Source organism: Phyllobates terribilis, unplaced genomic scaffold (genome assembly GCF_046119375.1).
Source record: "Phyllobates terribilis strain yellow unplaced genomic scaffold, ASM4611937v1 Scaffold_2__4_contigs__length_985480577, whole genome shotgun sequence".
Taxonomy (NCBI): domain Eukaryota; kingdom Metazoa; phylum Chordata; class Amphibia; order Anura; family Dendrobatidae; genus Phyllobates; species Phyllobates terribilis.
Window position 1 is genome coordinate 954,154,120 of NW_027362762.1, and position 24,758 is coordinate 954,178,877.

Sequence of the window (24,758 nt, forward strand, 5' to 3'; positions counted from 1 at the left end):
CTCTCGGTGACCCGAGCTCTGCAGCTTCCCGCACCCGTCCCGCTGCCGCATCCCTCCGTTCAGAGCTGCAGTTCTCACCTCTCGCCGGCAGAGGCCGCCATCATTCACGGCAAAAAAAATAGATTGCATCCTGAGCCCCGGCCGTCCGGGCAGGCGGGGGTGGCGGCGTCCCCGGGTTGCTCGGAGACGGCTCTGTCAATGGAGAGAGAGGGGAGAAGGGAGGGAACACGTGTGGAGCGGACACTCCGGAGACAGCAGTGCCCAGCACAGGGCCGGAGTGCCGGCTGCCGCCTCCTGCCTCCCCTGTGCTTGTCCCGCCGCAGCCGCCCTCAGGACCGGAGCTCCTGCCTGCACCCCGGCCGCCAAGGGTTAATCCCCGACAGAGCCAGGGGTCCCCATCCTGGGAGCGGCGCCCCCTCTGCACCCCTGACCTCTCTGTGCATGGTCAGCCGCTGCAAGGGTTAACCTCCCCCTGTGGAGCCAGGACCCCCAGCCCAGGACCCCCGGCCCCGCTCCCCAGCCCCGCACCTCCGCCCGGTGATCTCATCCCTGGCAGCCCCGGCGTCCTGTGCAACCCGGACCCCGCAGTGCCCCCCACTTCAGGTGGGTCTTGTGCGCATCCTCCCTGGAGTTGGTGCAGGATCCTCCTTGCTCCGGGATTCTAGGGATCCAGTGGATCACAGACGGATGCTGTGCCCTGCGGGCACCTCGGTGGGCGCCTCCCTCATGCGCTGTGGATTGCGCCGCTGACAGCTGGATTTAGGAGAGTTGGAGTTTTCCAGGGACCCCCCATCCGGGCACAGGTGCCCCCTGCAGGATGAGGAGGAGGACGGGATCTTGGGGGATCTGCCTGGTCCTGGGCGCAGTGACGGCGCTGAGAGGTGAGTGCTGCCCATTGTCTGCTGCTGCTGCCACACACCTGTCTGCCTGCTGTCTGCGGGGGCAGCACTGGGCGCCGCATGTGTCTGTACAGGGGGCAACACGGGGCTGGACGCTGCTCCGCACATCTGCTGGATATGGGGTCCCTGCGATAGCGGCACAGTCACTGATCCTCCATCCTGTCTTACATGGGACTGCTGCCAATGTCTTATCTGTGCATCTAGAGAGACTTAGAAAGATAGAAAGAAAGATAATAGATAGAAAATCGATAATAGATAATCGATAAATAATAGATGATAGAAAGATACTAGATAGATGATAGATAGATAATAGATAGTAATAGATAGATAATAGATAGATGATAGATGATAGATAATAGATAGATGATAGATAATAGATAGATAATAGATAGATAATAGATAATAGATGATTGATAGATAATAGATAGATAATAGATAGATAATAGATAGATGATAGATAGATGATAGATAATAGATAGATGATAGATAGATGATAGATAATAGATGATAGATAATAGATAGATGATAGATAATAGATAGATGATAGATAGATAATAGATGATAGATAATAGATAGATAATAGATGATAGATAGATGATAGATAGATGATAGATAATAGATAGATAATAGATGATAGATAGATGATAGATAGATGATAGATAATAGATAGATAATAGATAGATGATAGATAGATAATAGATAGATGATAGATAGATGATAGATAATAGATAGATGATAGATAGATGATAGATAGATAATAGATAGATGATAGATAATAGATAGATAATAGATAGATGATAGATAGATGATAGATAGATAATAGATAGATGATAGATAGATGATAGATAGATAATATATAGATGATAGATGGATAATAGATAGATGAAAGATAGATGATAGATAATAGATAGATAATAGATAGATAGATAATAGATAGATGATAGATGATAGACAAGCTCCGCTCTCTTTATTGATTACAGATGACATATTTTACATTTTCCAGATTGTGGACGTTCCGTTCCTGGTGCAGGGTTGTTACTCTGTGTCAGATTTCTTTAGTTTTTGTTCTGGGTACTGACCAGTTCTGAACCCCCCGGACCCATCTTGTTGCCCCCTGTCCCGTGCAGACCGTCCTGACCAGTACAAAGCTCACGGATCCAGATAGTAGAGAATCGGGAGATTGTTTAATGACACTTCCGCATTAATCAGGACGGATCCGCTTACAATTCGTTTTCTTAGCCGAAGTAATTTGTGCAGAACTTTTTCTCTGGCTCAGATAAGTGCTGGATCCATTAGATTACTGGACATGTGAACTCGGCCTTAGCCGTGGACTGTCCGTCGTGTGGGGGGTCCGTCGGGATTTGTCTCTTCCATTGTTGGTTTTGTGGTTGGAGAATGTAACATTCAGACTTTGTTACTTTTTTGTTTTCTTCTTTGCGGTGTGTGAACATTGCTACATATCCGCGTCCACGAGCTGCTGGTGACGGATCCCTTCTTATAACGCTTTATTGTTCTGTCCGGTCTGTTGGCATCGTGCCCCGCTGTGCCCTCCTCGCCCGGTGATGGCTCCGTCTGGTTTGGGTCTTTTTTTCTGTCACTTTTGATGCCATCTGCAGGTTAAGGCTCTGAACACAACCAGTACATGGATCCGTCAGATCATCAGATGCTTTATTCTGTGACTGTGTTTCTGCTCATAGAGGGGTCTCATGAGAGACCCCCACACAACTGTGACATCCTCATGCCCTTATAGGAAAGGTCTGTCCACATTGGACAACTGCTTAAAAGCCTAAAAAAAACACATAAGGACTGGAGGAGATATTTTTTTGCACAATAAAATGAAAAACAAGAACCCAGATATGAGATGAATGAATAAATAAGAGAATAAAGGGATCGATAGAGATATACAGTATGTGAGATCGATATAGACAGACGGACAGGTAATGAGACAGACAGATATGGACGTAATTCACGCATCATCTGTGACATTGTACGTTGTAGTCTCCGGTTTGCAGGGTGCGGACACTTCCATCAGATTCTATAGTCCAAAGTTCTTCCATTGCAAGTATCACTTATGTGAATGATCCCAGTGGTGGCGCTGTTCTAATGAGCTCTATGGAAATTATCTGCTGTCAGCAAAGTGGTGAACAACAGTACTGCAAGATGGAAAGAAATCAGGATCAATAACTGACTGTGTAATGAGAGCAACAACACATACTGGGGACAAGATACTGACTCTGGGGGTACAGGATAATGACGCTGACTCTGGGGGTACTGGATAATGACACTGACACTCAGGGTTCAGGATAATGATACTGACACTCAGGGTACAGGATAATGACGCTGACTCTGGGGGTACAGGATAATGACGCTGACTCTGGGGGTACAGGATAATGACACTGACACTTGGGGTACAGGATAATGACGCTGACACTTGGGGTACAGGATAATGACGCTGACTCTGGGGGTACAGGATAATGACACTGACACTTGGGGTACAGGAGAATGACACTGACACTGGGGGTACAGGATAATGACACTGACACTCAGGGTACAGGATAATAACACTGACACTCGGGGTACAGGATAATGACACTGACACTCAGGGTACAGGATAATAACACTGACACTCGGGGTACAGGATAATGACACTGACACTCAGGGTACAGGATAATGACGCTGACACTCGGGGTACAGGATAATGACACTGACACTCGGGGAGCAGGATAATGACACTGACACTGGGGGTACAGAATAATGAAGCTGACACTCGGGGTACAGGATAATGACGCTGACTCTGGGGGTACAGGATAATGACGCTGACTCTGGGGGTACAGGATAATGGCACTGACGCTCGGGGTACAGAATAATGAAGCTGACACTCGGGGTACAGGATAATGACACTGACACTCGGGGTACAGGATAATGACGCTGACACTCGGGGTACAGGATAATGACACTGACACTCGGGGTACAGGATAATGACGCTGACACTCGGGGTACAGGATAATGACACTGACACTGGGGGTACAGGATAATGATACCCGGGGTACAGAATAATGACGCTGACACTCGGGGTACAGGATAATGACACTCGGGGAACAGGATAATGACGCTGACACTTGGGGTATAGGATAATGACACTGACACTCGGGGTACAGGATAATGACACTCGGGGTACAGGATAATGACACTCGGGGAACAGGATAATGACGCTGACACTCCGGGTACAGGATAATGACTCTGACACTCCGGGTACAGGATAATGACGCTGACACTTGGGGAACAGGATAATGACACTGACACTCTGGGTACAGGATAATGACACTGACACTCGGGGTACAGGATAATGATGCTGACACTGGGGGTACAGGATAATGACACTCGGGTACAGGATAATGACGCTGACACTCGGGGTACAGGATAATGACACTGACACTGGGGGTACAGGATAATGACGCTGACACTCGGGGTACAGGATAATGATACCCGGGGTACAGAATAATGACGCTGACACTCGGGGTACAGGATAATGACACTCGGGGAACAGGATAATGACGCTGACACTTGGGGTATAGGATAATGACACTGACACTCGGGGTACAGGATAATGACACTCGGGGTACAGGATAATGACACTCGGGGAACAGGATAATGACGCTGACACTCCGGGTACAGGATAATGACGCTGACACTCCGGGTACAGGATAATGACGCTGACACTTGGGGAACAGGATAATGACACTGACACTCTGGGTACAGGATAATGACACTGACACTCGGGGTACAGGATAATGATGCTGACACTGGGGGTACAGGATAATGACACTCGGGTACAGGATAATGACGCTGACACTCGGGGTACAGGATAATGACACTGACACTCGGGGTACAGGATAATGACATTCGGGGTGCACTCCCTCCATCTTCTTTTTCCCCCTAAACTAGTCACCAGTGATTCCTTGGGGACTATAAGTCACACAACACCAGACTTTCCCTCCACAACCTGCTCTGTTTCCGCTGATTTACAGGGCCGGCAGCCCTCGGGGAGCGCTTTCCTCCTGCCCGGGCCACGCTGCTTCTCTTAATTGGTTTGGTAATTTAGGAGTGTGCTCAGTAATGAGTTATGTGGTTCAGGACCATTTAAGACAGTGACACCTACTCAATAAGAGCTAGAAGCGCTCTGCTCGATGGTGAGAAGTCAGCACAACTGCCACCGGCCTGCCGGCGAAGGGTTAATGTCCCAGGCGTAATTAGCTAAAATGGAATATAGCTTGTGGCCAGGGGAGCGTAGAGCGAGCGCTAATCACCTGCACCGCAGAGCCCCATGGTGACACCCCGCCGCCCAGGAGCTCTGCCATGGTGTACAGGCTCACATCTATCCCTATACTTTGTATCATTGTTCATAGAATGTTTCTCTTATGGAATTTAACCCCTTAACAGTCAGGAAACATTTTGGTTTTTGAATCTTATTTTTTCTTTTAGATTTCACTTTAACGGTTCCAAAGTTTTAAAAAAAAAAATGTTTTCCAGATTTTTAATGAGTTTTTAGTGTAAATCTGCAGATGTATTTGTAAAATGTAATAGCGATGGCAATTCAAGTAATAGACGCGGATGGGATAGCGTGAGGAATAACGATACGTCCTCACTCATGGCGGGGCGCGGTATGGGCGCCCTAATATTAGCCAAGAGCTATACGAGGCCGAGGGCCGCCTGATGGGAGATGTGATGACACCATTGGGATTCACCCAACAAGCCCTATATAGGAACATTATATGCAATAGATGTAAAAAGTCTACACACCCCTGGTAAAAATAATCCTACCAAGAAGAAGAATTTCAGAACTTTTTCCACCTTTAATGTCGCCCGTAATCTGTACAAATCCATTGAAAAATAAACTGAAATCTTTTCGGGTGGAAAATGAAAAATAAAAAAGTAATATAATGGGATTGCATAAATCTGCACACCCTTACACTGATACTTTGCTGAAGTCCCCTATGGATTTATGACAGCATTCAGTCTTTTTGGGTCGTAGTCTATTAGCACGTTACATCTAGATTTGCAGATTTTTGCCTGCTCCTCCCGCAGTAGCGCCACATGCTGGGGCATCTCTTCAGTACAGCGCCCTCGTCAGGTCACCCTAGGATTCAGGTCTGGGCCATTCCAAAACTGTAAACTGCTGCTGGTGTAGCCATTCTTTTTTTGATTTGGAGGTCGCTTAGAGTCATTGTCGTGATGCCGAAAGGAGAAATTCCTCCTCATCTTGAGCTTTTTAGCAGAGGCCTGAAATGTTTTGTTTCAAAATTGACCAATATTTGGACTATTCATAATTCTCTCCACCTTGACTAAAGCCCCAGTTCCAGCTGCCGATAAATAGCCCCATAGCACAATGCTACCTCCACCATTCCTCACTGTGGGGGTGGTGTTTTTTTTAGTGATGTGCAGTGTTGGCTTTGCATCTTTTGGAATTAAGGCCAAAAAGTTTTCATCAGACAGAACATGTTTTCCCATGTGCCTTTGGCAGACTTGATGTTAGTTTTGGCCAAACATAGTCGGGCTTGGATGTTTTTCCTTAGGAAAGTGCTTCCACATTGCCCCCTGGCCCCACAGGCCGGACATATGAAGAATAAAGTAGATCGTTGTTACATGCAGGCCACAACCGTACTGGTCAGAAATTCCTGCAGCTCCTTTAATGTTGCTGTAGGCTTTTTGTCTGGCTTCTAGACCAATTTTCCTCTTGTCTTTTCATCATTTTTTGATGGACTTCCAGGTCTAGGTAATGTCACTATTGTGCCATATTTAAAGGGCTTGTCTATGACTTTTATACTGATGGTCTAGCCTTAAGAAAGGTCATCAATATCTGATCAGTATATTGATTGGAATAGGGGGCAGATGTGCAGCACCTGGCCGCAGCCAGTGCGCAGATGATGCTGCTGTGCAGCTCCGCTACTGTGCAGCTCCGCTACTGTGCACATCTGGAAGCCGCTGGCACCAGGAGCAACTGATCGCCGGGGGTCTTGGGTGTTCAACCCCCACTGATCAGATATTGATGATTTATCCTACCATGTCAGATAATCCTACTAATACAGCCAAGCGTTATATGGGGCTAATGACGGCGGCCGGGCATTGACTACTAAGTAACATTAGGGTAAATGTGGTTAATTCTGAACACAACCACATCCACAATTATAAGAGGGTGTTCACACTTATGCAACCACATTATTTCTGTTTTATTTTCACACTTAAAATGGTTCTCAATGGATTTGTACAGATTCTGGGTGATAATAAATATGGGAAAAAGTTCTGAAATTCTTCTTCTTTTTAACCTGAATATTTAACAGGGGTGTGAAGACTTTTTATATTCACTGTAATCAGTGTGTGATACATTATGTACTCGGTGTATGAGGACATTATATACTCGGTGTATGAGGACATTATATACTCGGTGTATGATACATTATATACTCGGTGTATGAGGACATTATATACTCGGTGTATGAGGACATTATATACTCGGTGTATGAGGACATTATATACTCGGTGTATGATACATTATATACTCGGTGTATGATACATTATATACTTGGTGTATGAGGACATTATATACTCGGTGTATGATACATTATATACTCGGTGTATGATACATTATATACTCGGTGTATGATACATTATATACTCGGTGTATGAGGACGTTATATACTCGGTGTATGAGGACATTATATACTCGGTGTATGAGGACATTATATACTCGGTGTATGAGGACATTATATACTCGGTGTATGATACATTATATACTCGGTGTATGATACATTATATACTCGGTGTATGAGGACATTATATACTCGGTGTATGAGGACATTATATACTCGGTGTATGAGGACATTATATACTCGGTGTATGATACATTATATACTCGGTGTATGATACATTATATACTCGATGTATGAGGACATTATATACTCGATGTATGAGGACATTATATACTCGGTGTATGAGGACATTATATACTCGATGTATGAGGACATTATATACTCGGTGTATGAGGACATTATATGCTCGGTGTATGAGGACGTTAAACACTCGGTGTATGAGGACATTATATACTCGGTGTATGAGGACATTATATACTCTGTGTATGATACATTATATACTCGGTGTATGATACATTATATACTCGGTGTATGAGGACATTATATACTCGGTGTATGAGGACATTATATACTCTGTGTATGATACATTATATACTCGGTGTATGAGGACATTATATACTCGGTGTATGATACATTATATACTCGGTGTATGAGGACATTATATACTCGGTGTATGAGGACATTATATACTCGGTGTATGAGGACGTTATATACTCGGTGTATGATACATTATATACTCGGTGTATCATACATTATATACTCGTGTATGAGGACATTATATACTCGGTGTATGATACATTATATACTCGGTGTATGAGGACATTATATACTCGGTGTATGAGGACATTATGTACTCGGTGTATGATACATTATATACTTGGTGTATGAGGACATTATATACTCTGCGTATGAGGACATTATATACTCGGTGTATGATACATTATATACTCGGTGTATGATACATTATATACTCGGTGTATGAGGACATTATATACTCTGTGTATGAGGACATTATATACTCGGTGTATGATACATTATATACTCGGTGTATGATACATTATCTACTCAGTGTATGAGGACATTATATACTCGGTGTATGAGGACATTATATACTCGGTGTATGACATGCTATATACTGTATATTATATACTCGGTGTATGAGGACATTAAACACTCGGTGTATGATACATTATATACTCGGTGTATCATACATTATATACTCTGTGTATGAGGACATTATATACTCGGTGTATGAGGACATTATATACTCGGTGTATGACATGCTATATACTGTATATTATATACTCGGTGTATGATACATTATCTACTCGGTGTATGATACATTATATACTCTGTGTATGAGGACATTATATACTCGGTGTATGAGGACATTATATAATCGGTGTATGACATGCTATATACTGTATATTATATACTCTGTGTATGAGACATTATATACTCGGTGTATGACATGCTATATACTGTATATTATATACTCGGTGTATGAGACATTATATACTCGGTGTATGAGGACATTATATACTCTGTGTATGAGGACATTATATACTCGGTGTATGAGGACATTATATACTCGGTGTATGATACATTATATACTCGGTGTATGATACATTATATACTCAGTGTATGAGGACATTATATACTCGGTGTATGAGGACATTATATACTCGGTGTATGACATGCTATATACTGTATATTATATACTCGGTGTATGAGGACATTATATACTCGGTGTATGATACATTATATACTCGGTGTATGATACATTATATACTCAGTGTATCATACATTATATACGTGGTGTATGAGGACATTATATACTCGGTGTATGATACATTATATACTCGGTGTATGATACATTATATACTCGGTGTATGAGGACATTATATACTCGGTGTATGATACATTATATACTCGGTGTATGAGGACATTATATACTCGGTGTATGAGGACATTATATACTCGGTTTATCATACATTATATACTCGGTGTATGATACATTATATACTCGGTGTATGAGGACATTATATACTCGGTGTATGAGGACGTTATATACTCGGTGTATGATACATTATATACTCGGTGTATAAGGACATTATATACTCGGTGTATGATACATTATATACTCGGTGTATGATACATTATATACTCGGTGTATGATACATTATATACTCTGTGTATGAAGACATTATATACTCGGTGTATGACATGCTATATACTGTATATTATATACTCGGTGTATGAGGACATTAAACACTCGGTGTATGATACATTATATACTCGGTGTATGATACATTATATACTCGGTGTATCATACATTATATACTCTGTGTATGAGGACATTATATACTAGGTGTATGAGGACATTATATACTCGTTGTATGACATGCTATATACTGTATATTATATACTCGGTGTATGAGGACATTATATACTCGGTGTATGAGGACATTATATACTCGGTGTATGATACATTATATACTCGGTGTATCATACATTATATACTCAGTGTATGAGGACATTATATACTCGGTGTATGAGGACATTATATACTCGGTGTATGACATGCTATATACTGTATATTATATACTCGGTGTATGAGGACATTAAACACTCGGTGTATGATACATTATATACTCGGTGTATGATACATTATATACTCGGTGTAGCATACATTATATACTCTGTGTATGAGGACATTATATACTAGGTGTATGAGGACATTATATACTCGTTGTATGACATGCTATATACTGTATATTATATACTCGGTGTATGACATGCTATATACTGTATATTATATACTCGGTGTATGAGACATTATATACTCGGTGTATGATACATTATATACTCGGTGTATGATACATTATATACTCGGTGTATGAGGACATTATATACTCGGTGTATGAGGACATTATATACTCGGTGTATGAAGACATTATATACTCGGTGTATGAGGACATTATATACTCGGTGTATGAGGACATTATATACTCGGTGTATGATACATTATATACTCGGTGTATGATACATTATATACTCGGTGTATGAGGACATTATATACTCGGTGTATGATACATTATATACTCGGTGTATAAGGACATTATATACTCGGTGTATGAGGACATTATATACTCGGTTTATCATACATTATATACTCGGTGTATGATACATTATATACTCGGTGTATGAGGACATTATATACTCGGTGTATGAGGACATTATATACTCGGTGTATGAGGACGTTATATACTCGGTGTATGATACATTATATACTCGGTGTATGATACATTATATACTCGGTGTATGAGGACATTATATACTCGGTGTATGAGGACATTATATACTCGGTATATGAGGACATTATATACTCTGTGTATGAGGACATTATATACTCGGTGTATGAGGACGTTATATACTCGGTGTATGAGGACATTATATACTCGGTGTATGAGGACATTATATACTCGGTGTATGAGGACATTATATACTCTGTGTATGAGGACATTATATACTCGGTGTATGATACATTATATACTCGGTGTATGAGGACATTATATACTCGGTGTATGAGGACATTATATACTCGGTGTATGAGGACGTTATATACTCGGTGTATGATACATTATATACTCGGTGTATGAGGACATTATATACTCGGTGTATGATACATTATATACTCGGTGTATGAGGACATTATATACTCGGTGTATGATACATTATATACTCGGTGTATGATACAATATATACTCGGTGTATGATACATTATATACTCGGTGTATGAGGACATTATATACTCGGTGTATGATACATTATATACTCGGTGTATGATACAATATATACTCGGTGTATGATACATTATATACTCGGTGCATGAGGACATTATATACTCGGTGTATGAGGACGTTATATACTCGGTGCATGAGGACATTATATACTCGGTGTATGAGGACATTATATACTCGGTGTATGAGGACGTTATATACTCGGTGTATGATACATTATATACTCGGTGTATGAGGACATTATATACTCGGTGTATGATACATTATATACTCGGTGTATGATACATTATATACTCGGTGTATGATACATTATATACTCGGTGTATGATACAATATATACTCGGTGTATGAGGACATTATATACTCGGTGTATGAGACATTATATACTCGGTGTATGATACATTATATACTCGGTGTATGATACATTATATACTCTGTGTATGAAGACATTATATACTCGGTGTATGACATGCTATATATTGTATATTATATACTCGGTGTATGAGGACATTAAACACTCGGTGTATGATACATTATATACTCGGTGTATGATACATTATATACTCTGTGTATGAGGACATTATATACTCGGTGTATGAGGACATTATATACTCGGTGTATGATACATTATATACTCGGTGTATCATACATTATATACTCAGTGTATGAGGACATTATATACTCGGTGTATGAGGACATTATATACTCGGTGTATGACATGCTATATACTGTATATTATATACTCGGTGTATGAGGACATTAAACACTCGGTGTATGATACATTATATACTCGGTGTATGATACATTATATACTCGGTGTAGCATACATTATATACTCTGTGTATGAGGACATTATATACTAGGTGTATGAGGACATTATATACTCGTTGTATGACATGCTATATACTGTATATTATATACTCGGTGTATGACATGCTATATACTGTATATTATATACTCGGTGTATGAGACATTATATACTCGGTGTATGATACATTATATACTCGGTGTATGATACATTATATACTCAGTGTATGAGGACATTATATACTCGGTGTATGAGGACATTATATACTCGGTGTATGAAGACATTATATACTCGGTGTATGAGGACATTATATACTCGGTGTATGAGGACATTATATACTCGGTGTATGATACATTATATACTCGGTGTATGATACATTATATACTCGGTGTATGAGGACATTATATACTCGGTGTATGATACATTATATACTCGGTGTATAAGGACATTATATACTCGGTGTATGAGGACATTATATACTCGGTTTATCATACATTATATACTCGGTGTATGATACATTATATACTCGGTGTATGAGGACATTATATACTCGGTGTATGAGGACATTATATACTCGGTGTATGAGGACGTTATATACTCGGTGTATGATACATTATATACTCGGTGTATGAGGACATTATATACTCGGTGTATGAGGACATTATATACTCGGTATATGAGGACATTATATACTCTGTGTATGAGGACATTATATACTCGGTGTATGAGGACGTTATATACTCGGTGTATGAGGACATTATATACTCGGTGTATGAGGACATTATATACTCGGTGTATGAGGACATTATATACTCTGTGTATGAGGACATTATATACTCGGTGTATGATACATTATATACTCGGTGTATGAGGACATTATATACTCGGTGTATGAGGACATTATATACTCGGTGTATGAGGACGTTATATACTCGGTGTATGATACATTATATACTCGGTGTATGAGGACATTATATACTCGGTGTATGATACATTATATACTCGGTGTATATTACATTATATACTCGGTGTATGAGGACATTATATACTCGGTGTATGATACATTATATACTCGGTGTATGAGGACATTATATACTCGGTGTATGATACATTATATACTCGGTGTATGATACAATATATACTCGGTGTATGATACATTATATACTCGGTGTATGAGGACATTATATACTCGGTGTATGAGGACATTATATACTCGGTGTATGAGGACATTATATACTCTGTGTATGAGGACATTATATACTCGGTGTATGAGGACGTTATATACTCGGTGTATGAGGACATTATATACTCGGTGTATGAGGACATTATATACTCGGTGTATGAGGACGTTATATACTCGGTGTATGATACATTATATACTCGGTGTATGAGGACATTATATACTCGGTGTATGATACATTATATACTCGGTGTATGATACATTATATACTCGGTGTATGATACATTATATACTCGGTGTATGATACAATATATACTCGGTGTATGAGGACATTATATACTCGGTGTATGAGACATTATATACTCGGTGTATGATACATTATATACTCGGTGTATGATACATTATATACTCTGTGTATGAAGACATTATATACTCGGTGTATGACATGCTATATATTGTATATTATATACTCGGTGTATGAGGACATTAAACACTCGGTGTATGATACATTATATACTCGGTGTATGATACATTATATACTCGGTGTATCATACATTATATACTCTGTGTATGAGGACATTATATACTCGTTGTATGACATGCTATATACTGTATATTATATACTCGGTGTATGAGACATTATATACTCGGTGTATGACATGCTATATACTGTATATTATATACTCGGTGTATGAGACATTATATACTCGGTGTATGATGCATTATATACTCGGTGTATGATACATTTTATACTCGGTGTATGAGGACATTATATACTCGGTGTATGAGGACATTATATACTCGGTGTATGATACATTATATACTCGGTGTATGAGGACATTATGTACTCGGTGTATGAGGACATTATATACTCTGTGTATGAAGACATTATATACTCGGTGTATGAGGACATTATATACTCGGTGTATGATACATTATATACTCGGTGTATGATACATTATATACTCGGTGTATGAGGACATTATATACTCGGTGTATGAGGACGTTATATACTCGGTGTATGATACATTATATACTCGGTGTATGAGGACATTATATACTCGGTGTATGAGACATTATATACTCGGTGTATGATACATTATATACTCGGTGTATGATACATTATATACTCTGTGTATGAAGACATTATATACTCGGTGTATGACATGCTATATACTGTATATTATATACTCGGTGTATGAGGACATTAAACACTCGGTGTATGATACATTATATACTCGGTGTATGATACATTATATACTCGGTGTATCATACATTATATACTCTGTGTATGAGGACATTATATACTAGGTGTATGAGGACATTATATACTCGTTGTATGACATGCTATATACTGTATATTATATACTCGGTGTATGAGGACATTATATACTCTGTGTATGAGGACATTATATACTCGGTGTATGAGGACATTATATACTCGGTGTATGATACATTATATACTCGGTGTATCATACATTATATACTCAGTGTATGAGGACATTATATACTCGGTGTATGAGGACATTATATACTCGGTGTATGACATGCTATATACTGTATATTATATACTCGGTGTATGAGGACATTAAACACTCGGTGTATGATACATTATATACTCGGTGTATGATACATTATATACTCGGTGTAGCATACATTATATACTCTGTGTATGAGGACATTATATACTAGGTGTATGAGGACATTATATACTCGTTGTATGACATGCTATATACTGTATATTATATACTCGGTGTATGACATGCTATATACTGTATATTATATACTCGGTGTATGAGACATTATATACTCGGTGTATGATACATTATATACTCGGTGTATGATACATTATATACTCGGTGTATGAGGACATTATATACTCGGTGTATGAGGACATTATATACTCGGTGTATGAAGACATTATATACTCGGTGTATGAGGACATTATATACTCGGTGTATGAGGACATTATATACTCGGTGTATGATACATTATATACTCGGTGTATGATACATTATATACTCGGTGTATGAGGACATTATATACTCGGTGTATGATACATTATATACTCGGTGTATAAGGACATTATATACTCGGTGTATGAGGACATTATATACTCGGTTTATCATACATTATATACTCGGTGTATGATACATTATATACTCGGTGTATGAGGACATTATATACTCGGTGTATGAGGACATTATATACTCGGTGTATGAGGACGTTATATACTCGGTGTATGATACATTATATACTCGGTGTATGAGGACATTATATACTCGGTGTATGAGGACATTATATACTCGGTATATGAGGACATTATATACTCTGTGTATGAGGACATTATATACTCGGTGTATGAGGACGTTATATACTCGGTGTATGAGGACATTATATACTCTGTGTATGAGGACATTATATACTCGGTGTATGATACATTATATACTCGGTGTATGAGGACATTATATACTCGGTGTATGAGGACATTATATACTCTGTGTATGAGGACATTATATACTCGGTGTATGAGGACATTATATACTCGGTGTATGAGGACATTATATACTCTGTGTATGAGGACATTATATACTCGGTGTATGATACATTATATACTCGGTGTATGAGGACATTATATACTCGGTGTATGAGGACATTATATACTCGGTGTATGAGGACGTTATATACTCGGTGTATGATACATTATATACTCGGTGTATGAGGACATTATATACTCGGTGTATGATACATTATATACTCGGTGTATATTACATTATATACTCGGTGTATGAGGACATTATATACTCGGTGTATGATACATTATATACTCGGTGTATGAGGACATTATATACTCGGTGTATGATACATTATATACTCGGTGTATGATACAATATATACTCGGTGTATGATACATTATATACTCGGTGTATGAGGACATTATATACTCGGTGTATGAGGACATTATATACTCGGTATATGAGGACATTATATACTCTGTGTATGAGGACATTATATACTCGGTGTATGAGGACGTTATATACTCGGTGTATGAGGACATTATATACTCGGTGTATGAGGACATTATATACTCGGTGTATGAGGACGTTATATACTCGGTGTATGATACATTATATACTCGGTGTATGAGGACATTATATACTCGGTGTATGATACATTATATACTCGGTGTATATTACATTATATACTCGGTGTATGAGGACATTATATACTCGGTGTATGAGGACGTTATATACTCGGTGTATGAGGACATTATATACTCGGTGTATGAGGACATTATATACTCGGTGTATGATACATTATATACTCGGTGTATGATACATTATATACTCGGTGTATGATACATTATATACTCGGTGTATGAGGACATTATATACTCGGTGTATGAGGACATTATATACTCGGTGTATGATACATTATATACTCGGTGTATGATACATTATATACTCGGTGTATGATACAATATATACTCGGTGTATGAGGACATTATATACTCGGTGTATGAGACATTATATACTCGGTGTATGATACATTATATACTCGGTGTATGATACATTATATACTCTGTGTATGAAGACATTATATACTCGGTGTATGACATGCTATATATTGTATATTATATACTCGGTGTATGAGGACATTAAACACTCGGTGTATGATACATTATATACTCGGTGTATGATACATTATATACTCGGTGTATCATACATTATATACTCTGTGTATGAGGACATTATATACTAGGTGTATGAGGACATTATATACTCGTTGTATGACATGCTATATACTGTATATTATATACTCGGTGTATGAGACATTATATACTCGGTGTATGACATGCTATATACTGTATATTATATACTCGGTGTATGAGACATTATATACTCGGTGTATGATGCATTATATACTCGGTGTATGATACATTATATACTCGGTGTATGAGGACATTATATACTCGGTGTATGAGGACATTATATACTCGGTATATGAGGACATTATATACTCTGTGTATGAGGACATTATATACTCGGTGTATGAGGACGTTATATACTCGGTGTATGAGGACATTATATACTCGGTGTATGATACATTATATACTCGGTGTATATTACATTATATACTCGGTGTATGAGGACATTATATACTCGGTGTATGAGGACGTTATATACTCGGTGTATGATACATTATATACTCGGTGTATGAGGACATTATATACTCGGTGTATGATACATTATATACTCGGTGTATGATACATTATATACTCGGTGTATGATACAATATATACTCGGTGTATGAGGACATTATATACTCGGTGTATGAGACATTATATACTCGGTGTATGATACATTATATACTCGGTGTATGATACATTATATACTCTGTGTATGAAGACATTATATACTCGGTGTATGACATGCTATATATTGTATATTATATACTCGGTGTATGAGGACATTAAACACTCGGTGTATGATACATTATATACTCGGTGTATGATACATTATATACTCGGTGTATCATACATTATATACTCTGTGTATGAGGACATTATATACTAGGTGTATGAGGACATTATATACTCGTTGTATGACATGCTATATACTGTATATTATATACTCGGTGTATGAGACATTATATACTCGGTGTATGACATGCTATATACTGTATATTATATACTCGGTGTATGAGACATTATATACTCGGTGTATGATGCATTATATACTCGGTGTATGATACATTTTATACTCGGTGTATGAGGACATTATATACTCGGTGTATGAGGACATTATATACTCGGTGTATGATACATTATATACTCGGTGTATGAGGACATTATGTACTCGGTGTATGAGGACATTATATACTCTGTGTATGAAGACATTATATACTCGGTGTATGAGGACATTATATACTCGGTGTATGATACATTATATACTCGGTGTATGATACATTATATACTCGGTGTATGAGGACATTATATACTCGGTGTATGATACATTATATACTCGGTGTATGAGGACATTATATACTCGGTTTATCATACATTATATACTCGGTGTATGATACAATATATACTCGGTGTATGATACATTATATACTCGGTGTATGAGGACATTATATACTCGGTGTGTGAGGACGTTATATACTCGGTGTATGATACATTATATACTCGGTGTATGAGGACATTATATACTCGGTGTATGATACATTATATACTCGGTGTATGATACATTATATACTCGGTGTATGATACATTATATACTCGGTGTATGAGGACATTATATACTCGGTGTATGATACATTATATACTCGGTGTATGATACATTATATACTCGGTGTATGATACAATATATACTCGGTGTATGAGGACATTATATACTCGGTGTATGAGGACATTATATACTCGATGTATGATACATTATATACTCGGTGTATGATACATTATATACTCGGTGTATGATACATTATATACTCGGTGTATGAGGACATTATATACTCGGTGTATGAGGACATTATATACTCGGTGTATAAGGACATTATATACTCGGTGTATGAGGACATTATATACTCGGTGTATGATACATTATATACTCAGTGTATCATACATTATATACTCGGTGTATGAGGACATTATATACTCGGTGTATGATACATTATATACTCGGTGTATGAGGACATTATATACTCGGTGTATGAGGACATTATATACTCGGTGTATGAGGACATTATATACTCGATGTATGATACATTATATACTCGGTGTATGAGGACATTATATACTCGATGTATGATACATTATATACTCGGTGTATGATACATTATATACTCGGTGTATGATACAATATATACTCGGTGTATGAGGACATTATATACTCGGTGTATGATACATTATATACTCGGTGTATGAGGACATTATATACTCGGTGTATGAGGACATTATATACTCGGTGTATGATACATTATATACTCAGTGTATCATACATTATATACTCGGTGTATGAGGACATTATATACTCGGTGTATGATACATTATATACTCTGTGTATGATACATTATATACTCGGTGTATGAGGACGTTATAGTATGATACATTATATACTCGGTGTATGATACATTATATACTCGGTGTATGATACATTATATACTCGTTGTATGATACATTATATACTCGGTGTATGATACATTATATACTCGTTGTATGATACATTATATACTCGGTGTATGAGGACATTATATACTCGGTGTATGAGGACATTATATACTCTGTGTATGAGGACATTATATACTCGGTGTATGAGGACATTATATACTCGGTGTATGAGGACATTATATACTCGGTGTATCATACATTATATACTCGGTGTATGAGGACATTATATACTCGGTGTATGAGGACGTTATATACTCGGTGTATGACATGCTATATACTGTATATTATATACTCGGTGTATGAGGACATTAAACACTCGGTGTATGATACATTATATACTCGGTGTATGATACATTATATACTCGGTGTATCATACATTATATACTCTGTGTATGAGGACATTATATACTCGGTGTATGAGGACATTATATACTCGTTGTATGACATGCTATATACTGTATATTATATACTCGGTGTATGAGACATTATATACTCCGTGTATGACATGCTATATACTGTATATTATATACTCGGTGTATGAGACATTATATACTCGGTGTATGATACATTATATACTCGGTGTATGATACATTATATACTCTGTGTATGAGGACATTATATACTCGTTGTATGACATGCTATATACTGTATATTATATACTCGGTGTATGATACATTATATACTCGGTGTATGATACATTATATACTCGGTGTATGATACATTATATACTCGGTGTATGAGGACATTATATACTCGGATACTCGGTGTATGATACATTATATACTCGGTGTATGAGGACATTAAACACTCGGTGTATGAGGACATTATATACTCGGTGTATGAGGACATTATATACTCGGTGTATCATACATTATATACTCTGTGTATGATACATTATATACTCGGTGTATGAGGACATTATATACTCGTTGTATGACATGCTATATACTGTATATTATATACTCGGTGTATGAGACATTATATACTCGGTGTATGACATGCTATATACTGTATATTATATGCTCGGTGTATGATACATTATATACTCGGTGTATGAAGACATTATATACTCGGTGTATGAGGACATTATATACTCGGTGTATGATACATTATATACTCGGTGTATGATACATTATATACTCGGTGTATGAGGACATTATATACTCGGTGTATGAGGACATTATATACTCGGTGTATGAGGACATTATATACTCGATGTATGATACATTATATACTCGGTGTATGATACATTATATACTCGGTGTATGAGGACATTATATACTCGGATACTCGGTGTATGATACATTATATACTCGGTGTATGAGGACATTATATACTCGGTGTATGATACATTATATACTCGGTGTATGAAGACATTATATACTCGGTGTATGAGGACATTATATACTCGGTGTATGAGGACATTATATACTCTGTGTATGATACATTATATACTCGGTGTATGAGGACATTATATACTCGGTGTATGAGGACATTATATACTCTGTGTATGATACATTATATACTCGGTGTATGAGGACATTATATACTCGGTGTATGAGGACATTATATACTCGGTGTATGATACATTATATACTCGGTGTATGAGGACATTATATACTCGGTGTATGATACATTATATACTCGGTGTATGATACATTATATACTCGGTGTATGAGGACATTATATACTCGGTGTATGATACATTATATACTCGGTGTATGATACATTATATACTCGGTGTATGATACAATATATACTCGGTGTATGAGGACATTATATACTCGGTGTATGAGGACATTATATACTCGATGTATGATACATTATATACTCGGTGTATGAGGACATTATATACTCGATGTATGATACATTATATACTCGGTGTATGATACATTATATATTCGGTGTATGAGGACATTATATACTCGATGTATGATACATTATATACTCGGTGTATGAGGACATTATATACTCGGTGTATGAGGACGTTATATACTCGGTGTATGATACATTATATACTCGGTGTATGAGGACATTATATACTCGGTGTATGATACATTATATACTCGATGTATGATACATTATATACTCGGTGTATGATACATTATATACTCGGTGTATGATACAATATATACTCGGTGTATGAGGACATTATATACTCGGTGTATGATACATTATATACTCGGTGTATGAGGACATTATATACTCGGTGTATGATACATTATATACTCGGTGTATCATACATTATATACTCAGTGTATGAGGACATTATATACTCGGTGTATGAGGACATTATATACTCGGTGTATGAGGACATTATATACTCGGTGTATGAGGACATTATATACTCGGTGTATGAGGACATTATGTACTCGGTGTATGAGGACATTATATACTCGGTGTATGAGGACATTATATACTCGGTGTATGAGGACATTATATACTCGATGTATGATACATTATATACTCGGTGTATGATACATTATATACTCGGTGTATGATACATTATGTACTCGGTGTATGAGGACATTATATACTCGGTGTATGAGGACATTATATACTCGGTGTATGATACATTATATACTCGGTGTATCATATATTATATACTCTGTGTATGAGGACATTATATACTCGGTGTATGAGGACATTATATACTCGGTGTATGAGGACATTATATACTCGGTGTATGAGGACTTTATATACTCGGTGTATGAGGACATTATATACTCGGTGTATGAGGACATTATGTACTCGGTGTATGATACATTATATACTCGGTGTATGATACATTATATACTCGGTGTATGATACATTATATACTCGGTGTATGAGGACATTATATACTCGGTGTATGACATGCTATGTACTGTATATTATATACTCGGTGTATGATACATTATATACTTGGTGTATGATACATTATATACTCGGTTTATGAGGACATTATATACTCGGTGTATGAGGACATTATATACTCGGTGTATGAGGACATTATATACTCGGTGTATGACATGCTATATACTGTATATTATACACTCGGTGTATAATACATTATATACTCTGTGTATGATACATTATATACTCGGTGTATGAGGACGTTATATACTCGGTGTATGAGATGCTATATACTGTATATTATATACTCTGTGCTGTGATATTACGGCTGCAGTAACAATGCGTCTCCTTACTGTGGGGGTTGGGGATATGGACGGTCGTCCGGCTGCCATTTTCCCGCGGCCGCTGACAGATTATCAGACATCGCCTAATTAAGCAGCCGCTTAGGCGCCGTCCTCGGGGAGCCGTAGCTCCTTCACGTTCGGTGGCAGCTTCCTGATTTTTACAAGGGGCCTCTAAGTTTCAGGAAAGCGTCTTAATCTCCGCTCGTTAGCACAAACCTATTATTTCGCCTTCGGACGTCGTTTATTAGATTCCCTGTAATAAGCGGCTCGGCGTGTCTCTGCCGCAGCGACCTTTACGTCCCGCAGCGCGGCGCCCGTCGATTCTACCGTGTCAGGCGTTTCAGTCAAAGGGTCTTTATTTCGTCTTCATTAGTCTCGAACACGTGTCGAGTGCATCTGGCTAAATACGTGCAGCACGAGAGAAGTCCTGACGGCCAGATGAGAGGTTCTTACTTATATCTGCTCCTGGGAAAGCCGGTTGACAATATGGCTTCCTTCACGGCTCACACGTTCAACTTCATTAGACTTCTGTATTAAAAAAAATGCCTAAACATAATCTCCCACAGTCATCCTTCTTTATGCCATTATCTCTCTCCCATCTGCAGGACTTCTCTTGTGCTGCACCGAATCTCTGGAATGCGCTTTCCTGCTCCTGCTGAACTCGAGGGATGCTGACCGTTATCTTCACTGCCCTGGATATTATGTGTCTCTGTATATGTAGCCAAATATTAGGGTGTGCAGAATTCTTTTGTACACCCTTAGGTGTACACCCTTAGGTCTCGAGGATTGACCTTTAAGATAGACTTGTGTCCCTTTAAGAATCAGATGGTCAAACCATAGGGAAATTACTGTATATACTTACTTTGTATTTGGTGATAGCATCGGGCTCGTCATGCTGATGTCTGGCACAGGAAGCCAATTCTCCTCTGTAACAATATTCTCCATAATTCATACTATGAATGGAGCACTTAGTTATCAGCGCAGCGGAATATGTGTCAGAAAACGGGGGTCGTCACAGGCGTCTACAGAGAGAATAATCGGGATAATGGAGGTAGTGATACCAAACAACCCATAATACTCTTACTGGATATAATTAGATCTTCAGATTGTCGGAGACTTTGTTATAATGACTGCTAGACAATAAGACCAATTAAAGGGCAACTCCAGCCTGAACTAATAGGAACCACAATGATGCAGTAATTAACCCGAAGTACCATAGTACTGTATGTACATGAGATACAGAGAATTATATATTATTGTGTTCTGAATGTCGCCCCCATCATGTGTCAGGATGGAGCACAGATTTCATATTCTCCTTATCCAGAAATTACTATAATACTTCCCCTATGTACAAGAATATAACTACTATAATACTGCCCCTATGTACAAGAATATAACTACTATAATACTGCCCCTATGTACAAGAATATAACTACTATAATACTGTCCCCTATGTACAAGAATATAACTACTATAATACTGCTCCTATCTACAAGAATATAACTACTATAATACTGCTCCTATCTACAAGAATATAACTACTATAATACTGCTCCTATGTACAAGAATATAACTACTATAATACTGCCCCCTATGTACAAGAATATAACTACTATAATACTGCTCCTATGTACAAGAATATAACTACTATAATACTGCCCCTATGTACAAGAATATAACTACTATAATACTGCTCCTATGTACAAGAATATAACTACTATAATACTGTCCCCTATGTACAAGAATATAACTACTATAATACTGCTCCTATGTAAAAGAATATAACTACTATAATACTGACCCTATGTACAAGAATATAACTACTATAATACTGCTCCTATGTACAAGAATATAACTACTATAATACTGCTACTATGTACAAGAATATAACTACTATAATACTGCTACTATGTACAAGATCATAACTACTATAATACTGCCCCTATGTACAAGAATATAACTACTATAATACTGCCCCTATGTACAAGAATATAACTACTATAATACTGCCCCTATGTACAAGAATATAACTACTATAATACTGCCCCTATGTACAAGAATATAACTACTATA

The 24,758-nt window shown here is 38.0% G+C and overlaps 1 protein-coding gene across 1 annotated transcript in view; it reads left to right on the forward strand.

The window, feature by feature from the left end:
- Window positions 1-203: 203 nt before the first annotated feature.
- Window positions 204-24,758, forward strand: part of IGSF11 (immunoglobulin superfamily member 11) — a 518,147-nt gene continuing 493,592 nt past the window's right edge. Inside the window, exon 1 of the mRNA XM_073668585.1 lies at window positions 204-881. Coding sequence (XP_073524686.1) covers window positions 818-881 — 64 coding nt within the window. The 5' untranslated portion in view covers window positions 204-817. The remainder of the gene's footprint in view (window positions 882-24,758) is intronic.